We start from the raw sequence: 26532 nt of genomic DNA on the forward strand, positions 1-26532 counted from the left end.
TTCAACACAGCCGTGGATCAGATGGCAGGACACACAATCACAGAGCACGCCATGGCCCTCCATGTGGAGTCAGGGCACCAAGGTGCTCACGCAGCCCACCAATACGGCTTAACCAAGGGTGAGAACCTCCCCCTGGTGGCGTATCGGGCAGCCCGACTGAAATGCACCGTCTGCACCAAATTGGCCCCAGTGGCGCTAGCGCTAGCCACAGGAAGTGTACGCCGCGGGCACCTGCCCTGTAGTGAGTGGCAAATTGATTACATCGGACTGCTACCTCCATCGCGCTCGTGGCTCTATGCGCTGGCCGCTGTGGACACCTATATGGGCCTGCTGTTTGTACATCCCTGCAAGCATGCAGACGCTGCTGCTACAATGACAGCACTCACTCAGCTCAGCGAACGGTATGGTGTCCCACTAGCAATTCAGAGTGATCAGGGCACACATTTCACCGCCCAACGCGTTCGTGACTGGGCGGCTGACCTACGGGTAACCTGGACATTCCACATGCCCTATACCCCCACTGCGAGTGGGCTAATTGAGCGGATGAATGGACTCCTGAAAGAGCAAATCCGCAAACTAACGCCCACAAACACCCTGAAAGGGTGGGGGGAGGTGGTGCACCGTGCTGTTTTCTTTCTTAACAACCGGGCGGTTGGATCCACTACGCCCTATGAGCGCCTGCGCCTTGCCCCGGAGCAAGGAGTTGTAATCCGTGTCAGGCAGGCCTCCCTCCCAGCCCAGGTGCAAGTGGAAGGACACCGGGTGGTGCTCCTTGCTGGGACTCCAGAAACGGTAGCACCCCTGACCACTGCTGAACCCTGGGCGGGGGCAGACGTGCTTGAGTGTACCCCTGAGATCCTGTTTGCTGTTAATACCCGAGTATCTGGGTTGAGTTGGGTTCCAACTTACTGGTCAGTTCCTGGCCCACCACTGGCTGAATTACGGTGTTACAATCACACCGACCAGCCAGTTGTCTGGGAAGTAGGGCAACCCCTAGCTGAGCCGGTCCCTGTGACGCCCACAACGGCACACATAGAGTGTACCCCTGCACCAGCAACCAGTGCACCTTTGATCAGCTCCTGGTGCCGTGGTGCGCCTTCAGGGGCTATACAAGCAGTTACGATCTTAGCAGAAGGCTCGGGCACGGCCGTGGTCCTCCCTGAAGGTGAAGACTCTCCGCAATGTGTTTCTTCCCGCAGGCTGACGCTACGGACCTTGTAACCATGGCCTGGCTGTGGCGCTGGTACCTCTGGACTGCTGTAGCACTGGCCTCGGAGTGGGGCCCACGTATCAGTGACCACTCCAACGTCTGGGTAACATTGGCACAGACTGCCATCAACGCGTCTGCCTTTTGTCTGCCCCACAGCATGGCCGTGGGACAGCTCATGGACACCTGTTTCATCGGTGTCAGTGCTTCTCCTGCTGTCTTGCAAAACCATACCCTTCTGCGTAACTTTGCTTTCACTGCCACCTTTGCCAATCTGTATGATATGGGGACTGTGTTAGCAGCCCCAGACAGCCGCACATATGCGTTTCGCATAGCCAGCATAACACGAGCCACACAGTGCATGTTGTTTGTTAGTGCATCAGGGCCCCGCGTAGATCTGAATAACACCGAGTTACAGTGTGCTCAGAACCGAGCTTATTTCGTACGCCCGCAACCCCCTTTTGCTACCAACAGGGTGGTTCCTGTTATGTGGCCGTGTAGCCCGCACCTATGTACCTGCGAATAGCTCAGGCGGCCCTTGTACCATTGGCAGGCCTGTGCCCCTTATCAGCCCTTACCCATCGCCACGCAAGGCCCGACGCCGTTCGGCACGTGACCTACCAACCCTGCCTCTGCCACCCACTTGCGATCCGAGGGTGACTTTGGCCGCCGAAAAAGAAGCAGCAGCCCTACTCTTTGTTTTTGGAGGTCTTTCTGGCCTCTTGGGCCATGACTATTATGCTATAACTCAGCTTGCGTGTGCCCTTGCTAAAGCTATTAAATCTCACCTCCATTCTCATTGCGGCCCTCAATCAGGAACTCGGGGAGGTGCGCAAATGAGTGATACAGAACCGCATGGCTATAGACTATCTCCTTTTGCGACATGGACACACATGTGATGAGTTTGAAGTCTGTTCTGCAGGTGCACGCTGTGTGACCAGACGCTTTGCCAGGGGGGCCTCCACCACCTCCCTCGAGTCCTACTACTAGCCTCAGCGTTCACAAAGGGGTCGCGGGGAGGAGTGTAGGGTGCGAGAAGACTTTGTAACAGTCTCATGAGAGCAGTCCGACCCCACTGTGAACTCTTAGAGGAATCATATACAGAAGCATGCTGCCAACAAACAAGAGATACCAGAACTGGTCTGTGCAAGGTGAAAGCTGCAAAACAACTCACATCACCTGCGAAACAAGCTGCGCCTGCCAAAACTCCAAGGCTACGCTGGCAGTAGGCCACTAGAGATAGTGATAAGGAATGCATAGGCAATTTTAGGCAATCTTATGTTAATGGGCTCAGCTTATCAGCTAGTGTTAGGAGGCCTGTTACAGAGCCTCTCCCCGAGCGAAGCTCTGGCACGTTGGGTTTTCCCCCACGGGTGACTGCGGCGTCTCCGGGGCTCCCGCCGTGGGTGTCACGCGCTTTCAATAAACCAAATATAGCACTCGCCTTCTGGGTGCAGCCTCGTCTCTGGGGAACCCGAGCCTGGTTGGCTACAGATACTCAAATGAGTCTTTGGTGACAGGGATCTGCAAGCAGGCACCATACCTTGGTTAACAAGACAGATGTCACCCCCACCCTTTTCTATGGTGTGAGACCAGGATATCTAGAGAGGACATCTCAAGAAGCAGAGTGTTTCCAACAGCACTGCCTCAGGAGCAGTTTCAGGATCAGCTGGGACAGATGCACTAGCATTTAATGCTAATCTAGTCTAATTAGCATCCAGCTAATGTTTGGAAAGTTTCTACATTTCAAGAGGGATCATCAAACACTTCCTTCACCCTCCCCACAACGAATGTGCCATGTCATATGCTTGACCATTCTTCTGTCAGTATTGGTGAGGGCATCTTCAGCAGTACCCCATGAATTGCATTTTGAAAATGAACAGACAAAAGCAGTGTAGATATTTTATTCAAATGTTATGTTCATAAATGACACAGAAAGCAAAACCTATGTTCATTTGGTGAAACAGCACTCAGTGCTGAAGAGGAAAGATGCTCTTGTGTTAAATGGGATAGAATAAACCTGTAGACTGGGGCACAGGTCTTAACAGGTCTAATCACCATGCAGCGTAAAACATTTGAGCATAACTCACTTTTCAGAAGGCTGAAGCAATGGGAAGGAAATGGCGATGAATGATTAAATGAAAATCATTAAATGTTGCAGTGTTCTATCAACATTCCTCCACCGCTGTGGCTTGGTTCAGTGCACAACATAGACATTAGCTGGCTAGCTGGGCAGGCCAGCCAGGTTACTCATGGCCGTTAGGGACTGGCTGATGCGAGAGCTCTTTTCTGTAGATCCTCTTCCACACATAGGCTGAAAATTGGAGCCTGGTTCTCACCCACTGAAATCTCCAAGCAAGAGGGAATGTTCTGGTGAGAGAAGCAGGGGCTGGTGTTAGTTTCTTTTTCTGGAGGTTGGCAGCTTAACATTTGCACTCTAGACTCACTCGGGGATTTCACAGACATGGCAAGAACTCACTGTAACTGCAACCACCTGTGACACCAATCACTTCAAAGCCCATTCAGAACCAGGGCAAACCACAAAGGGGTTCCCAGACACACTCAATTATTACAAGGATTCGTCAACAGATCTGGAGGGAAATAGTCCAACTAAATGCGTTTTCCCATCGGAACACGCTAACCTGTCACATCAAAAATGTTGTGTGATGCTTTTGTTGGGAACTTCTGAGGTTAAGTGGGGAAAAAGAGGGAGAGGGAAAGAGACCCCAAACCCAAGCAGCCAACAGCCTGGATTTGACTTTTCCCAGGTCCAAGTCCCTCCTATATCTCATTCACAACAGGGACTTGCACCTAGGACCTAGACTGCACCTTAAACTGTGAAAAATGTAATACCATGTGTAGTGTACTTAGTGCAGCCTACTGTGGTTGCAGCCTAGTGGATTAAACATAATCAATTCCTCTGGAGGGGCAGCACTGGAAACCCCCTTCAGTCACGGTAGCATCTACACTACTGAGCTATAGCAGTGCGTCTGCAGTGCTGCCTTTGTGCCACTGCATCACTGGCAGCGCACACCTAGCCTGTGCTCCCCAGAGGAGTGGGTGGTTGCCCTACTGCTCGTGCTCCCCCCCTTCCTTCTCCTGGTGGCTTTCCCACAAAATCTGAGATGATCTCTCTCGGGTTTATCCCAGTGCAAAATCAAAACACATCTTGGAATTTCCCATGGGATGGACACACGCACATTGGCCATCTCTTCCTTTCACGCCTTGCACTGCACACAGGTGATTTGGAAAGTGGGGAGATTTCAGGGGACTTCAGTGAAAGTCAGTGGTCCCAATCCTAGAAGGAAATAGAAATCTTCACTGGACACTAGAAAAGGAAGGGATTACCCAGCGCTATTTGGGGGAGAGGAGGTCTGACAACAATTTTGCTAGTGTGGATGGGCCTGGAGATAAGCATGTGCTGTGCAGATTTGGAAGCCGTGTCTGCAAGCGATGGGCGGGAAGGCAGGTGTCTAGACGGAGGGTGGGATCTAAGGAAATAAAAGAACAAAAGCGTTTCTCTCTGTGGACTTCTCTAGCCATGCCCTAGACCCCAGCTTGTACTGTGGCTGAGAAAAAACTCTGATCTGGCCTTATAAAAGGAGAAAAACACTTTGGCTACGTCTACACTAGAGAGCTTTGTAGACGAAACGCAGACAAAACTTGTGGAGCGTCTACACACAAAATGTGTTTTGTCAACAAACTGGCAACAAAAAAGCCACGTAGATACTCTGGGGAGGCGGGGGGAGGAAATTTTTCCAGGCATAAGAGGCTGCCAGTGAAGTGGGGCTTATAATGGCAGAACCACATTTACGTTGTGTTTTCTTCTTTCTGCTGGAAGCAGCCTCTGCCAATGTGTGAATATGCAAATGAGTGGATATTTGCTTTTTTGAGACCTCCTATTTGCATACTGCTGCTGGCAGGTCAGTGTAACCATAGCCACAGTGTCTCTATGAGCTGTTTTGGGAGCTACCACATGTTACAGCTGAGCTGCAGGAGAGGCATTTTCAGAACCACTGAGATTTCCATGGAAGTCAAGGAAATGTTCTACTTCAATTTTAGGTTTTGTGCAGTGGTGGATTACTGCAGAGGCCAATGGGGCCCATGCACAGAGGCCCCAGCCCTGGAGCATTGGAACTCTAGCTATAGACCGTTTCTCGACCTCATTCCTGATCCCTACTCCTCCTCTCATCCCAGAGACCCTGCCTCCAGCCAAACCAGAAGATGAAGATGTGGTAGGGAGAATGTATTCCCCTCCCCTTCCCTCATATGGTGGTAGGTGAACGGCTCCCCTAAACTCTCCCCTCCTTTCCTTCCAGCCTCCCTGTCTCCAATTGCTTACGTTGTTGTCCCAAGCCACTCAACCCATCCTCTCTCTTCCAGGCAGGGCTGGCCTGAGCCCTGACCCTCAACTCCCTCCCTGCTCCCGGCCCACCCCAACTCAAGCCCTTTGGCAAAACTGGGTATTTCTCCCATTTGCTCTTGTCAACTGAGCACCAGCAAGAGCAAACAGGAAAAATGTCCAGTTTTGCAAAAAAGACCAGCATGATCCTACTTCTCCTTTTGGCCAGGGACATCCTAGGTCAGGACTCTTCACACTTTAATCATACCCCACCTTACCCAGGCTCTGCCTTTTTGGGAGTTGTGGCCAGGAGAGGGGCAGAGAAGGAAGCAGGAGCTGGGAGACCTAGTAGGATGAAGGGTCACAACTGGATATGAGGCTGGAGGTTTGGCCAGGGCCATGGCAGACCAGAGGGCACAGGAGACCCAGATGGTGTTTCCTACCCGCTCCCCAGCAGGGCTGATCCAGGCCTCCCTGTTTCCCCTTGACAATTCCGCTATACCCCCTAGGTTGGTGCACCCACAGCTTTGGAACAATGGTCCCAGGCTGTGGTAATAACCACTCAGGGGGTCTGGGCAGCTGTGGGGAGCCCCAGGCCTCCACCCATTCTGGGATGGTGGGTGGAGGTGCCCAGACACAACCCCTATCCTGTGTCCCTGATCTCACAGTGTGCACCACCCAAGACCAATGGAAGGTCTGGAACCCCACACAGCAGTTTGGCCTTTCTGGGCAGCCCTTACCATGGCCAGCTTCTGACCAGCCCAGGGGCCAGGGCAGTGGGGAAATGGAGGAGCAGGAGGTGGGACCCTAAGGCAAGGATGGGGGTCCAAACCTTCTTTGTGCCCAGGGACTGCATAAATCTGAACCTGCCCGTGGTTCTGCACCCAATTGTAGATCATTTCTTCCTGCAAATTTCCCCTCCTGAAGTGCTGCTGACCTGAAGGATGGACTGGAGTTCGAGAGAATACAGCATGATCCATGGAGCAAGGTGCCTGGGCCAATAATCATCTTCATCCTTGTCCTCGTCACAGACGAACGTTCTCCAACAGTAGCTATAAACTGGGGAAAAGGAACCAGTCGTGTGCTGAAGGAGACAGTGATCTCAAACATCAGTCTCAAAGGAGCAAGGCTAATTTGAGCCACGTATAACGCTTCTGCGGGGTCACCCTGGGCCAGGACCAGCTCAGGACACTCCAGGATTTGGCTCTCGTGTCCCCCTGGCCTTTTCCTACTTTTTGTCAAGATCTCATTAAACCAGACTGGAAAAATTCCCCCCTCCCCTTATTCATCTGGGATAGATCACGTATTTGCTAGGGGAAGAGTAAATTATGTATTTACGTATTGAGTGAAGAATAAATTATTGTCTGCTTCTTCATGATCAGCAGCAGCAGGTGATCAGTGGCTGAGCTGATTTTACTTTGGGGCCAGATTAAAAGAAAAATATAAGGGCGATCTTTGCAGTTAAGTAAAATACTATGTTCCCAAATGAAAACTGAAAGATGGCAGATGAGCCAACCCAGGAAACAGGTTCTGTTTATGTCCTGAATGGAACACGAGAGACGGTGGCAGAACCAGGCCATCTTCACTCAGTACACATGGGTCACTAGTGTGCCACCCTCTGTCTTCCCACCAGTCAGCACTCCCAAAGTCAAAGGGGCCTTGTCTACGCATGGTTCATTTGTGCCTCAGCCCCTCTGCCGAGACAAGGTGATCAGTAAGTGACAGCGGTGATGGAGACCTTAGGAATTTGTATCTCTACTGCTAGGAACTGGACTTCAAACACCAGCAAATTTTGCACAGGTCATAAATGGCTATTAGCTACTAGATTTTGCCCACTGACACTCAGGGGAGGGAGACCAAAGGGGAAAGGCTCTGAATCCCATTGCACTATGCCCAAAGACTTGGGGCCAGATTGGAACCACTGACCTACAAGTGAAAAGGGTCCACAATCCATTCTACAACCTCAATGCGACCAGGGCTGATTTGGAACCAGAGACCCAGAGGAAAAATGCCCCATGGTCCATCTCCTATTGCATCTAGTATCTATAGTTCCATGAGTCATTACCTGGGAGATCCATGATTCGGATGGTTACTCCGATGTTCACCAGGCTCCGTAGACCTTGACGATTGTTTTCGTCTTTGTGCCAGTAAATTCGTGCTATGTAGATGACTAGATTCACATTTGATTTTTCCCTCAGGAAATCCCTGATTTCCCTGCAGCAGTCCCCACAGGGACTCCAGGACATGTACAAGGTGATGGAGCAGTGGTCAGATGGATCACATCTTTGGTCTCTAAAGACATCTTGCAGGAAATACCCTTCAGCATGCTCTGTGCGCGTGCTATGGCAACATCCCTGCCAGGACCTTCTGCTACTGCTCCACTTAATTTCATAGAGCAAGTAATGCACCCTTCGAAGGACACTCGGGTTATAACTGTCTATAAATGTCTCCTGAAGTATCTTCCCCCTGAAACATAAAGGACATCTCAAGGAGTCACCGATTGCAGCTTTACTGCTAAGAGCTTGCTGGCTTCAGCAAGTTAAAAAGTGAGAGAGTGGAGAGGAGGCACAGACAGATGGAAAGGGGAACTCACAGAGGAACAGAGATTATGAGAGAGCAACGAGGGACAAGAAAACGAAGCCAGGAAGCAGAGTTAAGTCTGGTATCACACTGATGAGAGGGACGCAAGATCTGAATCTTCCCAGCTCCCACTTTGTCTGTAAATGTTGTGCTTGCTTTCTCACCTCTGTGTGATGCCTCTGGATACATGATCTGTGGGAAAGAGAACAGAGTCACCTGGTACACGGAGACATAGGGGAAGCTGGAAAAAAATAGGCCTCCCAATGCATCCTCCCTGGAACCCCGTGTCCATGGAATTGTTTGTTCTCATTGTACAGTTCCTATTCAGTACTGAGATTATTGAAGCTCCTTGCTAATGTGCAGTGTCCTGAGGATAAAAGAGGTGATAAGGGATCATCCTGATCTCAAATACGGCCATTAATTTTACCATGTGCCCATGAGGGAGAATGCCCCTTACATGTTAAGTAATAGTGAAATCAATAAATCAGCATCATCAAAAAAATCTAAGATATGATCCAAAGTTCACTGAAAATCCATCAGTCTCAGTCTTACTTGCTATATACAACTTTACCAATACCAATGTCCAAACAACTGTTCTTTCATTTTTTATTTGTTTGCTTTAAATGTGAATTTTCCTGTCAAAGTTTTAAATAAATCCAATGGCCATTATTAATTTAATTGTTAAAGTTGATATTTTTCAAGAGATATATTTACTTTATTTCTGTTTTGGAAGAAAATAACAGTTCCTTATTATTTTCTTTCAGAACCTCAGAAAACAAAACTACATAAAGATGGCTCTGGAAGGTTGTGAATAACCTTCTAAAAATGTAAGATGCAATTCAAATTTCATTACAACCTAAACACCAGGACTTCATAACAAAAATCCCCATGTCTGTGAAATTCCCATCTTGGTGTTTTTTTTCTGCCACAATCATTTTCAGCTCTACCTGCAACCCAACAGAGTGGCATGCAGGGAGTTTCAAAACATGCCAAGACATGCACAAACACATGCTCAGCCAGAGTCTGGGCCAAAGTCAATTGAAATCCATGAAAAAACTCTCCTTGAGTTCCATGGAATGTGGTTAAGGCTAGTTTTCAATTTTTAATGCATGAGGTGGTGGGGCTCACACCCACATATTAAGCACAGGTTGGGCAAACCGGCCAAGTCTACACAGCTGGCACTACTTTGTGATGTGAAGGTATTCTGAAATAGCTGTCCCCACCTAGGCAATGCTCCTGTTGTCTCAAAACAGTTTTTGATATAACGAGTGTGCTACTCCAGCATCTGTGTAAAACTCTTCGCAAGCAGAGTACAGGGATGCCTTGGAACAGCAGTCTATTTCGGCATATGGTGCCATTTAGACAGTGCTGCATGCTGAAACAGCCTATTTTGAGCACACAGTGTCACGTAATCATAGCCCAGAGAGGAGCAGTGGCTGGCCAGAAGTGCCAGGGCTAAGCCTGGGTACAAATCATGGACTGGTTCGGTCCCATAATGCACAAATATGCACACATTGTACACAAACATATACTATTTAGTCACACTGGGGCAAGGTTTCAAATATCGTCAAGCCCATACAAACACTCACAAACACATATGCATAGACAGAAAAATTGGAACTGTCTGAAGAAAGAGGGGGCCAATAGGAAGTTCTAATAAAAACAGATCATTGCTATAACTTTGATAAAACCAGTTTACAGATCTATTGCAACGTATTACAATCCACCACAGCTTTAGTGCTGCTATTGGCTGCCCATTTGTCTATGTCAGACGTATTCTTTTAACAATTCAGTAAGAAAATCATTTTACTGTCTGTGACTGTATCTTTGCTAAGTTAGAAAATAAAAACACATTTTAGATGTAAAACACAGAGAGAACAGCTCCAACGTATACCAGGTAAGCACATCTTATGTCTGTTGAGCTACAGTACTCGTACAGATAGCCATACCTATGTATGCCCAAGCGGGTGCATTAGCATACATTCAACTCTAAATTGATATAGACATTAACACACACAAATTCACTAAAATACTGCATTCAGACACACAAACACATATATATGTATTTATGTGTATACTTGCAAACGCGCACACACACACACACACACACACACACACACACACACACGCTGCAGTTTTACCTGTGCCCCAATACGCAGCCATGGTTTTCTCTGAGGACAGTCTCTGAGGCTGTTTGTTTTATTGGTGCATTTTCTTTCTTTCAGTTTCGATTTCTCAGAACAGAAACATAAAAGCTCTTTGTAAACAGGGACACTCCCTGGCTATGTCTATACCATGAAATAATATTGATTTTCAGTTATTTAGCCCAGTTTTTCCAAGTCCTGTCCTCACTGTAAATTCCATTAGATTGATTTATGGGGCACTAAAATCGAATTCATTAGCCTCCAGAGATGTCCCATATGTCCCCACAGTGCCCCTCAGTTCTCTGCTCTGGCCTCTTCCATCTCCACTGATCTCCGGTGTGTAGGAATTAAGCAACAGGAAGACCATTCTAATTTGGCACCTGGAAGCCCATCGCTGTAGTGTCATGAGAGGTTGAAAAATCTTCTTTCTTTCTTTGCTATTAACGCAGCTGTGGGGTTTGTGGTTCTGTGTATACCCCTGCTAACTGCCCTTTTTTTTTTTTTCCTGCACTGTCTGGCACCAGCTGCTGCCCCTCCATACCATGTGGTAGCTAGGCTGTGGGATGGGGGGTCATGCAAGTCTGATAGGACGAGAAACTTCTTTTCAGCCATTTACATTTTCTCCTGATTCCCCACATCCCCTTCCTTCCCTCCCCAAGAGGCGCCACCCATTCTGGAACTTTCCCTTGCCTGCTTGGATGAAAAACTTCTTCTCAGCTGCTTACATTTTTTTCCTGACCCCCACATCCCCTCTGTTCCCTCCCCCCAGAGGTGCTACACAGTCTGGAACTTTCCTGCACCCAGCTGCATTATATGGCTTGACCCCGACCCAATAAAAGGACATGCTGCACAAGGGGCCAGGCAGCTTGCTTGGAGTTAGGGTCACGATTTTTGGGTGCTGGCTGTAGCCAGGGGGTTTTTAGCTGCCTGAGGGATGTCTCCCTTGGAAGTCACGATTTTTGGTGGGTGGCTGTATCCCAGGGGTCTTTTAGCCACCCAGGGAACGTCTCTCTTGATGGTCATGATTTTTGGGGCTGGCTATAGTCGAGGGTCTTTTAGCCGCCCAGAGGATCCCTCCCTTGGTGGACACGATTTTCCATCAATAGAAGAAAATACTTTGTCACTAGCGTGGCTGTTCTCTCAGACCAAGATTTTGTATGGGCTTTATCCAGGGGCCAAAGGGGTTGGCTTTATTCAGGGGTCTTTTAGCCGCCCTGAGACATAACTGTTTCAATGATTTGTTCGAGTTTCAGAATAGCAACCGAGGATACTTAAACATATTCTTTGTCTAAGGGTATTTTTTGTCAGGAGGCCTATATCCAGATTTAGGTTCAAACACAATCAAAGGGTTTCCCTGGGCAGTCGTCATTTTCGGGGCTATCAAATGTCTGCTGTCTTTTAGCCGCCCCGAGCCATTACTGATTCATTTGAGTTTTAGTGTAGCACCTGTGTCTACTTAGGGTCTTTTTTTCCAGGCCTAAATCCATATCCAGGCCCAAAATTAATCAAAGCCTAGGCATGCTGCTAATAGGGGCAGGTGGTGGGTCTCCCTGACCAGTCACAGGTTTTGGGCTTTCAAATGTCCACTGTCTTTTAGCCACCCTGAGCTGCTACTGTTTCTATGATTCATTCAAGTTTCAGTGTAGCACCTGTGTCTACTTAAACATATTCTTCTTGTAAGTGTCTTCTTTGCCAGGAGGTCTAAATCCAGATCCAGGGCTGCGAAGATCCAGTGCTTTTACATCCCGTTTTGAAATCCTGTTGGTTGGGACGGGTTTGCTACCCCTCAACTCCCCTCAATTATAAAAAGCACATCTCTTACAAAGGCGAACCACACTGCTCCTAGAAAAAGGGACATTTGGTTAACACAGCAGGGGAAGGAGGGCAATGAAATATGGGAAGATGTTGTCAGCTATCCACATCTACTTGAGGGGCACTTTTTTCCCATGCTGCACCAGTGAAAATATCCAAAATGCTACAGGGATCCAGGAACTGTGAGATAGGTTCCCACAGTACACCGCTGCAGCACTCAATTTAAGCTTGATTTAAGCTATTTGTGAGTGGCAGCAATGTCAATTTTGTGGGGAGCGCGTGGGAAGGTGAAGATGCTCAATATCAAATGGATGAAATCGAGTGTTAAGAAATCAATTTTAATACATTTGGTTTTAGCTCAGAGCGTAGATGCAGCCCCTGACATGCTGATGGATGGGGGCAGTGTGGAAGCCAGTTGTACCCAGTGAGGTTAGGCTTACAGTACTGTAGAAACTGCACCTCAATACTGATGCAAAAACAATTATAAACTAATGCAAAAACAGTTATTAGGCTAATTACTAGGATGACCGAATACGGGACAGGGAGATATGGTGGCGAGGGGCAGCTCCTCCAAGGCCCAGGGAGCTGGAAAGGAGGTGGTAGCCCCCAGCAATCCCTGGGATCCCAGAGGAAGTGACAGCTGCCCAGGCTCCCCCTGCTTTCCCAAGGCTGGAGCAGGGGTGGGGGGCAAATACAGGACAATGAGTCCCTTTTAAAAAATAAGTAGGTTTTGGCATCCCAAATATGGGACGGCCCCACCCAATACAGGATGGATGGTCATCCTACTAGTTACAGAAACGCCTAGGAAATCCGTGCTTTCTCTCAGTAAGACACAGGCAATGGAAGGGGAAGGGATGTCTACCCCTCCTTAAGGGGGTGTGAAGCTATTCTTATCTCTCAGGGGGAAGTGCCATGCAAAGTGCCTGACCACAAAAGCTGAGCCAGAAACCTCTTCTTTTAACCCTTCTATTTTCCAAGAGCAAAGTGTCAGTTTCAAGCTCGCACAAGGGCTACACCTACACTACGAAATAAAATTGATTTTAATAAATTTGACTTTAATGGGGCTGCTGGCGCGCAATATATGCGCCCAGGCCCTAGCACGCGACGGGGCAGCAAATGCCCAGTCTCAGGAGAGGCCCAGCCCTGGTTCAGGGCAGGCAGTAAACAGTCCCAATTGGGAAAATTAGTTCAAGGCCTGCGACAGGCCCAGGCACGAGCTCAGGGCAGGGCAGCAAATAAACAATTAGCAGAGCAGGTTGCCCAGGCCCTAGTGCAAGGCAGGGTGGCAAACAAACACCCACCAAAAGTGGTGTGGGTTGGGAGAGACGAGGGGGGTGCCTCTCCAGGGATGGGGTAGGAGGATGCAGGCTTCCTACTCCACTGTGTCCTGGCTGGTGGCCCTAGCAACAGCTCTGACCATGAGCCAGGTAGAGGAGACCCAGACTGCAACACGCTACCATGGGCTCAGGTGGAGCATTCCCTGGGCCACTTCCTACCTCCACCTCCATCAGTGCCTGGTTCAACTTGGGGTACTCGGTGAACTCAGGACGGCAGGTCTCCTCCAGGTAAGTAGCAGCTGGCAGGTCCAGCCAGTCGGGTATGTCCATGTCGTTCAGGTAGTGGATAGGGAGCAGGTACTGGGGCTCCAGCAGGTCCAAGGCCTCACGGTTGCTAGTGGCAGGCCGGACTACAGGCTTGTGCCCGTCTGGGTCCCCAGAGTAGCTGGTAACGGGCAGGCTCCCTGGCTCTGGTGGGCCCTTGGGACATGGGGCTCGCTGCAGGCCTGAGGGCCCTGGTAGGTTGGGAAAGTCCAGGTACCTGGCCAAAGGCAGGCTTGGCTGCGGCCTTCCCGGTTGGTCAGGGTGGCTGGTCAGTAGCTGTCACTGGCTTGGTGGTCTGGCCCAGGCCCTCCAGCTCCAGCTCAAAGGATCCCAGTCAGAGGCCTCTGCTCCACTCAGAGGCCAGCCTTTTAATGAGCCTCAGGCCCCGCACTTGGTACTTCCGGCCCCAGGTGCTGCTCTCTGGGGGGCGGGGTGTAGATATTCTGGGCCAAGGTCTCTGGGAGGCCTCCTCAGCCTTTGAGTCAGGGGAAGGCCACTGCACCTCGCTACAGAGGTGCACCTGAAATGGCGGGGATAAGGCGGACACCAAGGAGGTGGGCATGCAACATTATTTGCCCACTGATGTACTAATGGGGGTTGATCTGGAACACTGGCCGGGTAAACATCCTCGGGCCCTGGTTTTGACTCACAGCCAAAGGAAGTGAGGGGTGTTCTCCTTGGTTCTGGGGGAGTTTATCCAGCCAGAGCCATAGGGGCCTACCTTGGGAGACGGGGCCCCCAAGATTGGGATCTCACAGGCTGGTTGTCCTTGAGCCAGGCAGGAAGAGAGAAGTGGTTCCCATCCCTTCCCCAGCCCCGGAGTTCCAGGCCAAGTTGCAGAAAGATCCCTCCTTGGAGAAGCTGAGGGAATTGGCCAACCTCAGTTCAACCCCACCCCTGGGGGAGGGCTGAAGGGAGAGATTCCTGTGGGAGAAGGGGTTTCTATACAAGGAATGGGGTCCTACAAACAAAGTGGAGCTGTGGGGGGTCCAAAGGCACCTGGTGGATCCCCAAAAGCACCGCTGCAGGCTGCTGTACCTCACCCATGATGTCCTGCTCGCAGGACACCAGGGAATCCCATACACCAGGAATAGGCTTACAGAACTTAGGCTGGCTGGGTGTCTTTGCTGCTGTCCATTGGTATTGCCAGCCCTGCAGCCCCTGCCAGAGGGTGGGGAAGGCCCAGGAAAAGGGAAAGCCACCTTGAGGCCACTGCCCATAATAGGGGAGCCTTTGCAGAAAGTGGCCAGGGACATAGTGGGGCCCTTCAGTAAGGTGACCTGTTCTGGGAAGATGTACATCCTGGTGGTGGTAGACTTTGGCACTCACTATCTAGAAGCAGTGGCTCTGACTTCTATCAAGGCTGACGCTGTGGCGGATGCTCTACCGACCATTTTCAGCAGGGTGGGGGTTCCCTAAGGAAGTCCTTACTGACCAAGGGTCCAACTTCATGTCAGCTCTGCTGCAAAGCTCCTGGGAGAAGTGTGGAGTACAGCACATCTGGACCACAGCCTACCACCCTCAGACCAATGGGCTGATGAGAGGTTCAATGGGACCTAAAGCAGATGCTGAGAACGTTTATGAACGAGCACCCACCAAGACTGGAACAAGTACTTACCCCACCTTCTGTTCGCATACAGGGAGGTTCCCCAGGAATCCACAGAGTTCTCCCCGTTTGAGCTGCTATATGACAGGAGGGTGTGGGGACTCCTGGACTTGCTAAAAGACGAGTGGGAGGGGAAGGCCTCTCCTGAAGGGAGTTGGTGGTGGAGTACATATTGGCTTTCTGAGAAAAGCTCAGGGAGCTCATGGGCCTGATCAGAGAGAACCTGTCCAGGGCCCACAGGAAGCAAAAATTCTGGTATGACTGCAACACCCAAGCCTATGCCACTGGGGACCAAGTGATGGTTCTCACACCAGTGTGGCGGAACAAGCTGCAAGCTGCCTGGAATAGCCCCTTCCAGGTCATCAAACAGCTAAATGAGGTGAACTATGTGGTAAAACTGTCAAACCAGGCTCATGGTCTCAACATGACGAAACCATACTGGGACAGGGAGAATTTGGTGTTGGCCATGTGCAGGCACTGGGAGGGGCAGGGGGATGACCTGTTGGTGGATCTGCTCACTGGGACTGGAGCTGGCTCCTTGCTGGACTCCATTCCCATTGCTGACCAACTGACCCCTGCCCAGCAGAAGGAGATCGGGGAGGTGCTGCATTCACACCAACAGCTGTTCTCTGACTGGCCCAAACAGAGATGGGCATCCGGGCCCCTGCAAAGTGCACACCGTTAGAGCCACGGGGAAAACATCCCAGGACCTAGAACAGGAGATCCATGACATGCTGGCCTTGGGCGTGATCCAGCCATCCTCCAGCCCCTGGGCCTCTCCCATGGTGCTAGTCCTCAAAAAGGATGGGTCAATCCATTTTTGTGTGGACTGTCGCAAGCTCAATGCCATCACTGTGTCGGATGCCTACCCCATGCCCGATGATCTTCTGGACAAGCTTGGGGGGGCCCACTACCTCACCACCAAAGACCTCACCAAAGGGTACTGGCAAGTACCATTGGACCAAGACACCGGGCTTAAATCAGCATTCATCACCCTTGTGGGGCTCTATGAGTTCCTGGTCCTGCCTTTCAGCCACAAGAGAGCACCTGCCAACCCCCGTGCCAGGTGACCAGCTGCTGTGGGGGATGGAAAGCTTTCCTCTGCTTACATTGATGACATTTGTGTCTTTAGCCAAACATGGGAGGACCATGTGTCCCAGGTCAGCCAGGTGCAAGTCCAACTTCAGCAGGCTGGGCTGACTATTAAAGCAGGGAAGTGCAAGGTGGGGATGGCCAAGGTGACCTATCTGGGCCACAAGGTGGGCAGTGGCTGCTTAAAGCCAGAGCCAGCTAAAGTGGAGGCCATCAGAGACTGGCCACTGCCCCAGACTAAGAAACAGGTCCAGGCCTTCATTGGGGTGGCTGGGTACTACCAGAGGTTTGTGCCACACTTTAGCTCCATTGCAGCCGGGCTCACGGAGCTGTGTAAGAAGGGGAAGCCAGACAAAGTGGTCTGGACTGAGTACTGCCAGGGGGCACTCAGTGAACTGAAGGAGGCCCTGTGCCCCAGTGCTGGTAAACCTAGACTTTGACAAGCCCTTCAAGGTGTTCACCGACGCCTCAGACACTGGGCTGGGCGCCGTGCTAATGGAGGTGAAGGAAAAGGGGGAGAAACACCCTATTGTGTACCTGAGCAAGAAGCTGCTGCCCCAGGAGCAGAACTACGCAGCCATAGAGAAAGAATATCTGCCCATGGTGTGGGCCCTTGGGAAGCTACAGCCGTATTTGGACAGCGCTTCACAGGGGTGATCACTCACCCCTGACCTAGCTGCATCATATGAAAGGGGCCAGCATCAAGCTTCTGAGGTGGAGCCTGCTCCTGCAGGATTCGGACATGGACGTGGTCCTTGTCAAGGGGAACAACAATATCACAGCTGACGCTCTATCACACAGGGAGGGCCCCAAACTTCCCCAGGTCACTGGCAAGTTCGGTCTGGAAGGGGTAAAGATGTTCAGGATGGTGATAGGTCCTGCTCCAAGTGCAGGGGACTGGACACAGTGACCTCTGGATGTCCCTTCCAGTTCTATAATCTTTGATTTCTTTCTTTATGGCTCTGTTTTGAAATAGGCTGTGTGTGCAGACACTGTATTTCAAACAAGCAAAGTGCTATTTCGAAATGCATTTTGTTTGTCGCAGAATTATTTCAAAATAAGCTCCTCTGGAATAGATTATTTCAGCCAGTTCTCCATTCTCCCCACCCCCGCACCAGCCAACCCTGTAGCTGGGGCTGCAGAGGCACCAGTACTCAGTACCGGCTAATACCAGCACAAAAGAACTACTGGCTTATTTTAAAATAAGGCTGTTGTGTAGACATAGCCTAACTTCTGGAATGTCAGTTCATTTTAAGAACTGCCCCATCATGTAATCAATTCTTAGAACAATTTGTCGTGTCACATATTTGGCCATTCTTATATTGACTAACCAGAGATTAGTAATGAGTATCATATGAACTACACTTTGAAAATGTAAAAAAAAAAAAAAAACCAAAAAAAACCAGTGCTTCCTTGCAGATTTTTTTATTCAAATTTTATGCTCACAAATGATACAAATTTAAATTTAGAAAACTCAACCAAGAGAAATGTAATTCAAAGAAATAATCCCAGAGAATAAATCCTCTCAATGGTCTCTAAACATGTAAACAAACAATGGGTTAGCTCCTTATAAACTGCTTCCACAAAGCAAACCATATAGGGCTATGTTCATTTGGTGAAACAACACTGGGTGCAGAATAAGGAAGGTAAGCTTGTTTTAAATGGGATAGAGTAAAACTGTACAGTGGGTCACAGATGGTAACAGGACCGGTCTCAGCACTGTGTTAAACATTGAAACGTGATTCACTTTCAGCAGGATGCAAGCTAAGGTAACAGGCAGGAAATGGCTATGGGTTACTAAACCAAACTGAAATGCTTACGCGTTCTAATGGTCTTTCAGCTCCTGCAAGAGCGACTCACCAACTGTGAAACCAGGCTGTGCTGGCAGAGCAGTGGCACTGGGACACTCAGTTGTACCCACTCTGGCTACATCCTCTCCGCCTCCCACAGCTCTGCAGTCTAAATGCAGGCGATGCTTCCTGTCAGTTGGTTTGCGTTGCTGAGCTGATGGCCTGGTTCACGGCTTCCAGCGACTGGTTGGCTGGCCAGGCCAGGTTACTGGAGGCTAGGGATTGGCTGACATGAGAGCTCTTTTCAGTTCCTCATCCACACATAGGCTGAAAATTGGACTCTGGTTCTCATCCATTGAAATATTTAAGGAAGAGGGTATGCTCTGGTGAAAAAAGCAGGAGCTGATGTTAATTTTTTTTCTGGAGGTCGGCAGCTTAACATTTGGACTTGAGACTCACTCAGACATTTAATGGGCATGAGAGGAACTCCTTGTAAATGCAAGCACCTACCCCAGGGGTATCCAACACGTGGCCTTCAAGCCAGAATCCAGTCTGTGAAGCCTTTTTATCCAGCCTGCAGAGCCAACAGTGGCACCATTTTGGAAAGGCAGATGGATGGTTCTGAGCTGCATGGGGATTTTTAAGGAGCCATTTGTGGCTCCCACTTCTGCCGCCTGATTCTTCCTTCTGGCTCCCGGGCAGCACGACAGCAGGGACGTGTGCTGCAGCCACGTGCGGCTCTTTCAGCAATAAAAAGTTCAAAGCCACAGAGCACTGTATGCTGCTCTGAGCACGCGTTCCTCCCCAGCACTTGGGGGGAGAAGTACATGGCAGTGGCAATAGTAGCAGTGGCAGCAGCGGCTCCAATGAGTAGCTGGGATTACATTATGGTGGGGGGGATGGCTCTGGAGGACGGGAGGGGAGATTGGGTTAAAGCAGGGGGACTGGGGTTGCCTAGCTCTGGGGGAAGGGGGGATTCGGTTAAAGAGGGGGTCTGGGGGTGCATGGCTATGGAGAAGATGTGTGGGGATTGGGTTAAAGTGGTGGGGAGCTGGGGGTGCCTGGCTCTGGGCGTGTGGGAAGGGGAATTGGGTTAAAACAGGGAGCTTGGGGTATCTGGCTTTGAAGGAGGGAGGATTAGGTTAAAGTGGGGGAACTGTGGGGGCTTGGTTCTGGGGGAGGGAAGGGGGATTGAGTTAAAGTGCGGATCTGGGGTGCTTGGCTCTGTGGGAGGGAATGGGGGATTGGGTTAAAGCAGAGGGCTGGGTCTGCCTGGCTCTGGAGAATGGGGAGATTGGGGATTTTGCATGTCTGAAAATTGTGGGTACTGGGGGTACTTACATTTTTTTTTAAAAATGGGGAACTTTATAAAAAAAGTTGAGAGACTGGAGTAGAACCCAATTTAATTGGTTTAAAGGCCAGCAGGAGGCCAGTTAAACCAAAAGGTCTTGGTTTGTTCAAATGTAGAATGATAAGAAATCTTGGAATTTCTCACAGAATACAAATTCCATTTTTGACTAGCTCTTCTCCTCATGCACGGATTCTAGATTACACACCAAGCACCGACACTGGTAATCTGGAGAAAATATGTAAACGCTGTCCAGACACTGGCAAAGAAAGGGGTTTAAGGACCATCCCACCAACAGCAATTCCTGGCTCCAGAGAACAGTCAGTGGGCCCCCAAACATGCACCAACTGCACCTGTCTGTGTCTGCCTGACATTTGGGCCATACTATACTTGCACTGGCTGGTGCCCATCACTGCCAGCTGCACTGCTGCACACACTCTTCCTGCGCAGCCAGGGTTTCCACATGTCCACCCAGTACAGCTGCCAACTGTCTAACTGCCCAAAGCCAAATACAAGGCTTTCGATGCCTGACCTCACCCTTTCCCTCAGACTATGGCCCTGCCCTGTCCCTTTTTCAAGGCCCTGCCCCTGGCTCACTCCATCCCCTTTCCCTCTGTCACTGCCATAATCATGAGGGTTAGCCAAAAGCCTGGGAGTAAAAGGGTTAACCTCCTTCGCCAGGTGGGGTTGGCCTATAGGAATGTAGGTAAGAATTGAATTTTGGCTCCCCCTTCTTCTGTTCTCTGTTCTTGCTTTTTCTTTCCAGCCATAAGAAAGAGAGACACAAAATATCTCCCTTCAAGAACAGCCCCTCCAATCTTCTGTAAGTAGGGTAAAGTTTAGATAGACCCATTCAGTTTTATTGTTTTATGGTTTGGAAAGTGGGATCTAATGTCTGTGCACTTTTTAGAAATGTTCTTTTACTCTCCTTGGAATTAAGTTCTAGGCCCTTGGTGGAGACTCCCCATGTGTTTTACTTTGTGACTCTTCCATCTAGTCATGAGGCTTGCAACACCGATACTGTTGTAATAATAAAAGTTCTCTCTTTTTCTTTTATTAACCTGGTATTGGTTAATGTTTGTGTCCTGGTTTTTACTTTTGGGGCTGAGATTTCCCAAGTGGTCTCTCCCTGGTTTCCTTATTATTACTTGGGTGGTGGCAGCGAATTTTATCCCCAAAATCTTAATGTTTTTAGGATTTTTTGGGGGGGAAGTTTATACCAAAACCTGGTAGATCAGGTTTTGGAGGTACTTTTGCTGGCCCCCACTTCTGCATCTATCTTGCTAGAGTGGGAAAAAAGCCATAACAGTCACTCACTTCCCCCCACTGCACCACGCTTGGGCAGGTGGCTTGGGTCCTGGAGAGGGTGTCAGGTGCAGTCTCTGGCAAGGAGTTGGGTGAAGGAGTGGGTGAAGGGTGCAGGCTCTGGGAGGAAGTTTTGCGTGCAGGATGCTGGCTCTGGGCTGGGTGTTGGAGTGCAGAAGGAAGTCAAAAGGTGACTCTTGAAAGTGACCCAGCACACCTCTCTGGCAGTGGTTCCTAAGTGGAGTGGGCAGGGCACAAGGGTTTTCCATGCATCACTACCTACGGGCACCGTCCCTTCCTTTCCCACTGGCCACAGCTCCCAGCCAATAGAAGCTGTGGAGTTCCGGTGGCTGCAGGGATGGTGCTAGCCACTTCGGGGAGCAGCACAGAGCAAAGGTGCGCAGGAAGTCCGCCTGAGCTCCACTCTTCTGCCAACAGCAATGGGGCCCTTTTAAATCACCTGGGCCCCTGGGCAATTTCCCCTTTGACTCTCTTGTCAATGGGGTAATTCAGAGAAACGACCAGTTCAAACAGTGTGTTCTGCCTGTGGTTATGGATCATTTCTGAACACACTTTCCTGTTCCCTAAAGTGCTACTGACCTGAAGGATGAACTGGAGTTCGAGAGAATATAGCGTCATCCATGGAGCAAGATGACTGGGCCAATAATCATCTTCATCCTTCTCCTCATCCCGGACAAATGTTTTCCAACAGTAGCTATAAACTGGGGAAATGGAACCAGTCAGTTATGAGCTGAGGGAGATGTAAGTGGACGCAAGTCAGGCTCAAGAGAGGTAGGCCATGCATTGGGTTTCTGCCAGGGAGATACAATACTCTCAGGAAGGACCAGAAGATACTGCAAGGATACCACAGCATTTGCAACTGTCTTGTCCTGGCCTTTTCCATCTTGCTGTCCGGGAGGTGTCTAATTAAATCTGCCTTGCAATATCTCCTTCACTTAGTCACGTGAGACAGGTCATTTGTGTATTGAGGGGAGAGTAAAATATCCTCTACTTCTTTAAAATTAGCATTAACAGCACACTATCAGTGTGTGAGTTAATTTTACACTGGGGTGGATTAAAAGGCAGCTTCAAGGAAGTGCCCCTACTGGGACAAGGGAATCAGTATGTGCCAGCAGGGATGGAGATTTTAGTGACTGTCATCTACACTGCTAGGACTTTCTGCAACCACCAGCTCATTTTACATAAGCCAAAAAATGTCTGTCGGATAGTGTTTTTCAGTCATAACCTAAAGAGGCAAAATTTAGAATCATATTGCTCATACGTACTCCTCCCATAGTGGGGCAGCTGCAAGGAAGGGGTTAATGTAGGCTAGAGGGAACCTGCACAGCACCCTCCTCCAATTAGAGAAAGGCTTAGAACCAGCCAGTCAGAGGGAAGGTTGCTGGGGCATCCCTGCATATAAGCAGCTGGTCCAGCAGAGCTAGAGCAGTTAGGTCCTGCCAGGGAAGGTGCAGAATCAGAACTCAGTACTTTCTAGCACCTTACCTAGCACATTGCTGGGGCAGGCTAGTGGGACCTTGGCAAAGGGTCCCGCCTACTGCCTGCCAGACTGCTGGCCCTGACAGAGTGGTTAGAAAGGTGCAAGGAGGTCACAGGGGACTGAGGGCAGGAAAAGGCTGCCACCAGAGGGTCCCTGGGCAGGGACTCAGAGAAGGGGATGGGTCTGAGTCCTTTCCCTTCCCCCTTTTATCGCATCTAGCCACACTAAGGATTGGCCAATAGGGACTGCAGCTTGCCTCTCACATGAAGGGCTAGGCTGAGACTGCCATGGTCTACAGTGGTGGGTGCCCTGAACCAGGACTGTTCAGTCTCCCGGAAGGGGGTGAGAGGCTGTAGCTGGCAGTGCTAGAGGGCAGTGTCCTGCAGGGGATGCTGTGATCTGTGGAGCGGTGCAGATCTGGGATATAGATTGTGTGGAGAGAGGACATACTGGCCTGAGGAAGGCACCATGTTGGAGATTGAACTAATTCCCTGACCCATCAGCAGGAGGCGCAATGGCAGTGAGTTTGTCCCATGACACTCCCCAAGACTAGGGAACAGACTGAAATTGTGAATCCAGAAGTGAGAAGTTGCACAATCCATATTACAACTGCAGATGAACCAGCCAAGGTCACTGACCAGGAATGAATTGAAACATGTGAACTAGGGTCAAAGTGCCTCCAGTCCCATCCTTAATGCCCTCTGCACTATCCCAATCCTGTAACTCATGAGGTTGGGAGGTTTAGTCATTACCTGGGAGGTCCATGATTTGGATGGTCACGCCGCTACTCTCCAGCTCCCGCAGACCCTGACGATTATTTTCGTCTTCGTGCCAGTAGAGCCGTGCTACGTAAATGACTAGATTCACATTAGGCATTTCTTCCAGGAAATCCATGATTTCCCTGCAGCAGTCCCCACAGGGACTCCAGGACATGTAACATGTGATGGAGCAGTGGACAAAACGATTTCGTCTTAGCTTTGTTGAGATATCATGCAGGAAGTAAATTTCAGCATGAGTATTATTAGCACTACATATCCATCTTTGCCAGGTCCTATTGGTAGAGTTCCACTTGATTTCATAGAGCAGGCATGTCACACGAGGAAGGACACTTGGGTCATAATTCTTCACAAATTTCTCCACTGATATCTTCCACCTGAAACATGAAGGACATCCCAAGGAGTCACTGACTGCAATCACTAAGAGCTTGCCACTCACAGCAAGTTAAAACTGAGAGTGAAAGGAGGAGGAACAGACAGATGGAAAGGGGAACTCACAGAAGGATAGAAGGAGACACAGAGAGAGCAATGGGTGAAAAAAGAGTGAGGCAGGGAAGGAGAGTTAAATCTGCTTTCATACTGATGAGAGGGGAGTGAGATCGGAATCCTCCCAGCTCCCACTTTGTCAGTACATCTTGCAGAGTATGTGGATATGGTGCATTCATTCTCACCCCTGTGTGATGCTTCTGGATTCATGAGCTGTGGGAAAGAGAATAAAGTCACCTGGTGCACAGTGACAGAGGAAATCAGACAAAGCAAGGCTTCCCAATGCATCCTCCCTACCTCAGATCATGTGGCCTTCAATTGTTTATTCTGAATGGACAATTCCTATTCAGTACTCCAGGGGAAAGTTACTCCCTGCCTGCTAACATGTAATGTCCCAGACATCGTGGAGGTGAATAAGGGATCATTCTGGCCCACAATATGACCATTAGATTAATCATGAGTGAGTGACAGAGAACACCCATTACTTGCCATGCAAAAAGCATAATTAATAGTAAATTAAAAAAAAACTTATCTAGGACATGGTACAAAGTTCATTGAAATCAGTGGGACTCAGTCCCTCAAATTGTCATATGCAACTGTAAGATCCCACCAATGCCCAGGGAATAGTTGTTCCTTTCTTTTCTTAAACCTTTATTTTGATTTAAAATGTGGATCATCATCATCATCATAAACCATGGGCTCAGCACCCATTGGGGTCTGATGCCTCTCACACTGTCTCCTTCCGTTTAAAATAGGGACTCTGCCAGCAATATGTCTGAAAAATGACATTAATAATGGTGTTTATAAATGCAGATTTCTCAGGTGATAAACTCAGGGTTGTTTCTGGTTTGGAATAAAATACCATCCCTTATTATTTGTCTTGAGAACCTCAGAGACAAAATAGGATTGACATGCCCTGGAAACCCAGCAAGCAAATGGCACAGGACACTTTTAAACTTCTAATCCTCCTCAGCACCCGGCGTTAGTGTTAACAAATCATCCTGTAGCTTTGAAAATCCTTTATCAGCACTTTCTTGTCTGCCATTTTAATCGTGCTACCATTTTCAACACAGAGCCGACAGCCTGCATGCCCAGACATGCCCAGACACATGCTCAGCAAGGGCTTGATCCAACCCCCGCTGAAAGTAATGAAAGGACTCCCCTTGACTTCCGTGGACTTTGGATCAGGCCCAGAAAGAACACATGCCTATGCTTCTAAAGAAATGTGCACCAGTGTTGACTATTCGGTTATACCGGTGCAAGTTTTCTAATATAAGTGAGCCCATACAGACAGACACAAAGATACAGACACATGAGAAGCTGACCTGTTTGAAGGAAGATGGGTCCAATGGGATGTACAAATTTTGTAACTTTATAAATAAATTTATTTATAAATTATTTATAAATAAATAAATAAACATATTTATTTATAAATAAATAAATAAAAATTTATAAATAAATAAATCGTGATGGGAACTTTCTGAGTCACTATAGGGGCTCGTCTGCTTACTTGGCTCAATCTAATTCTTGACCTCCCCCTCCCAACCCCTCCACTCTCTGATTTGCTCACCTTGATTATCTTTTTCTGATTTGTCCCCCTTGCTTACTGTTTTTGGTTCCCTGTGCCTTAAATATTGAGTCTGTTCTGGTTTGGCTATTGTCTGAAGAAGTGGGTCTGTCCCACAAAAGCTCACCTAATAAACTATTTTGCTAGTCTTTAAAGTGCTACTTGACTGCTTTTTGTTTTGATAGTGTATAGACGAGCACGGCTTACTCTCTGTTACTATTCAACTTTTATGCGTGTACCTCTTGTAATTGGTAACCTAGATTGCCTCGGCTCTCACCTTTGTTTTTGTAAGAGGCACTCGCTTGGTATTTAAGCAAGAAAATTAACTTTATTGTCAGTGACTTTAGCTTTATTAAAAATTAGTAACTAAAAATACCATCTGGGTATAAATAAACTCACAGAAATAAAGAGTTTGTAGGTGTTTACTATAATACATAGATTCACAACAGCTACACGACAGAGTTGGGAAAAGCACCCATACAGTTACTTGAGTAAAAATGCAGCTTCTTTGGGGGAATGCACTTAAGTAAAAGTTACCAGTATCACTCTGAAAAAACAACTTAAGTAAAAGCACACACACACACACATCACATGTAAATTGTACACAAGTGTCCAGAAGTGAAAGCAGCTGCACTTTTTACTCAAGTAACTTTGGGTACTTTTTCCACTTCTGCATATAGACATATATATGCCCATAAATTCACATGGCATATATAACACAGAGGAGAGTGCGCACGCGCACACGCACACACACACACACAGCATCTTTACCTCCGCTCCAGCCAGTGGCCATGGTTTTCACGATACCCTCCTGGACTGTGTTGTTTTCCTGGTGGGTGTTGTTTCCCTTTCTATTTCTATTCCTGAGAACGGAAGCATTAGAGATTAGAAAACCCGCCAGAATGCTGACCCACGTTTTCAAGTTAATTTCAGGGAGCATCCTGTCCCGGCTCCATTCCTCCCCTGCCCAGTACCTATCTTCACGAAACACTGTCCCAGCTCTGTGCCTCCACCCAGCCCCGCAGCACTTTCAGAACTACTCCCTGACTTGTGATTGGCCACTGGACCCAGCCAGCCCCGCCCCATCTGCACTGCCACGGCAGCAACAGAACCAGAAGTAGAGCGGATATAAACTGCACTGTTTGTGTCAACACCACCCCACCCCCGTTTCGTCCCTGGGTTAATTGGAAACAGACAACACTTTCTTGTGTGCCTGGGTGTCTGATAGTGTCGACAGCAAAGGAGTACCCCAAAGGTGATGTTGCACAGGTGGGGGGCAGTCTTGCAAAACATCAGTAAATTCATAGCCCATTTAAGAACCCAGACATTTAGGTATCACTAAAAAAAACCCACCGAGTTTTGCAGTGGAGCTGAG

The 26532-nt window shown here is 48.9% G+C and overlaps 3 protein-coding genes across 7 annotated transcripts; 1 reads left to right on the forward strand and 2 right to left on the reverse strand.

Moving 5' to 3' along the window:
* LOC142017511 (uncharacterized) lies at nucleotides 1–2873 on the forward strand. The gene is made up of 2 exons (XM_075002443.1): nucleotides 1–1313; nucleotides 1682–2873. The coding sequence occupies exon 1, from the start codon at nucleotides 22–24 to the stop codon at nucleotides 1219–1221; it is 1200 nt and encodes a 399-aa protein (XP_074858544.1). The 5' UTR covers nucleotides 1–21; the 3' UTR covers nucleotides 1222–1313; nucleotides 1682–2873.
* A 224-nt stretch (nucleotides 2874–3097) lies between these two features.
* LOC142014340 (C->U-editing enzyme APOBEC-1-like) lies at nucleotides 3098–14733 on the reverse strand. The gene is made up of 7 exons (XM_074996811.1): nucleotides 14730–14733; nucleotides 13582–13877; nucleotides 8983–9076; nucleotides 8294–8321; nucleotides 7615–8015; nucleotides 6487–6608; nucleotides 3098–3577 (listed from the first exon to the last, which is right to left on the reverse strand). Exons 1-7 carry the CDS (start codon nucleotides 14731–14733, stop codon nucleotides 3467–3469), a joined length of 1056 nt encoding a protein of 351 aa, XP_074852912.1. The 3' UTR covers nucleotides 3098–3466.
* A 3060-nt stretch (nucleotides 14734–17793) lies between these two features.
* Nucleotides 17794–26168, reverse strand: LOC142017519 (C->U-editing enzyme APOBEC-1-like). Of its 5 annotated transcripts, none has more exons than XM_075002492.1 (6): nucleotides 26132–26168; nucleotides 25929–26020; nucleotides 23776–23803; nucleotides 23081–23481; nucleotides 21428–21549; nucleotides 17794–18557 (listed from the first exon to the last, which is right to left on the reverse strand). In XM_075002492.1, the coding sequence occupies exons 2-6, from the start codon at nucleotides 25948–25950 to the stop codon at nucleotides 18450–18452; spliced, it is 681 nt and encodes a 226-aa protein (XP_074858593.1). In that variant the 5' UTR covers nucleotides 25951–26020; nucleotides 26132–26168; the 3' UTR covers nucleotides 17794–18449. The 5 variants fall into 5 exon arrangements, with proteins under 5 accessions (XP_074858593.1, XP_074858584.1, XP_074858557.1 ...); XM_075002483.1 differs by having other exon boundaries at nucleotides 23685–23803; nucleotides 26132–26150; XM_075002456.1 differs by lacking the exon at nucleotides 26132–26168 and having other exon boundaries at nucleotides 25929–26125.
* Nucleotides 26169–26532: the final 364 nt, after the last annotated feature.

Source organism: Carettochelys insculpta, chromosome 1, assembly GCF_033958435.1.
Source record: "Carettochelys insculpta isolate YL-2023 chromosome 1, ASM3395843v1, whole genome shotgun sequence".
In the NCBI taxonomy this organism is placed as follows: Eukaryota; Metazoa; Chordata; order Testudines; family Carettochelyidae; genus Carettochelys; species Carettochelys insculpta.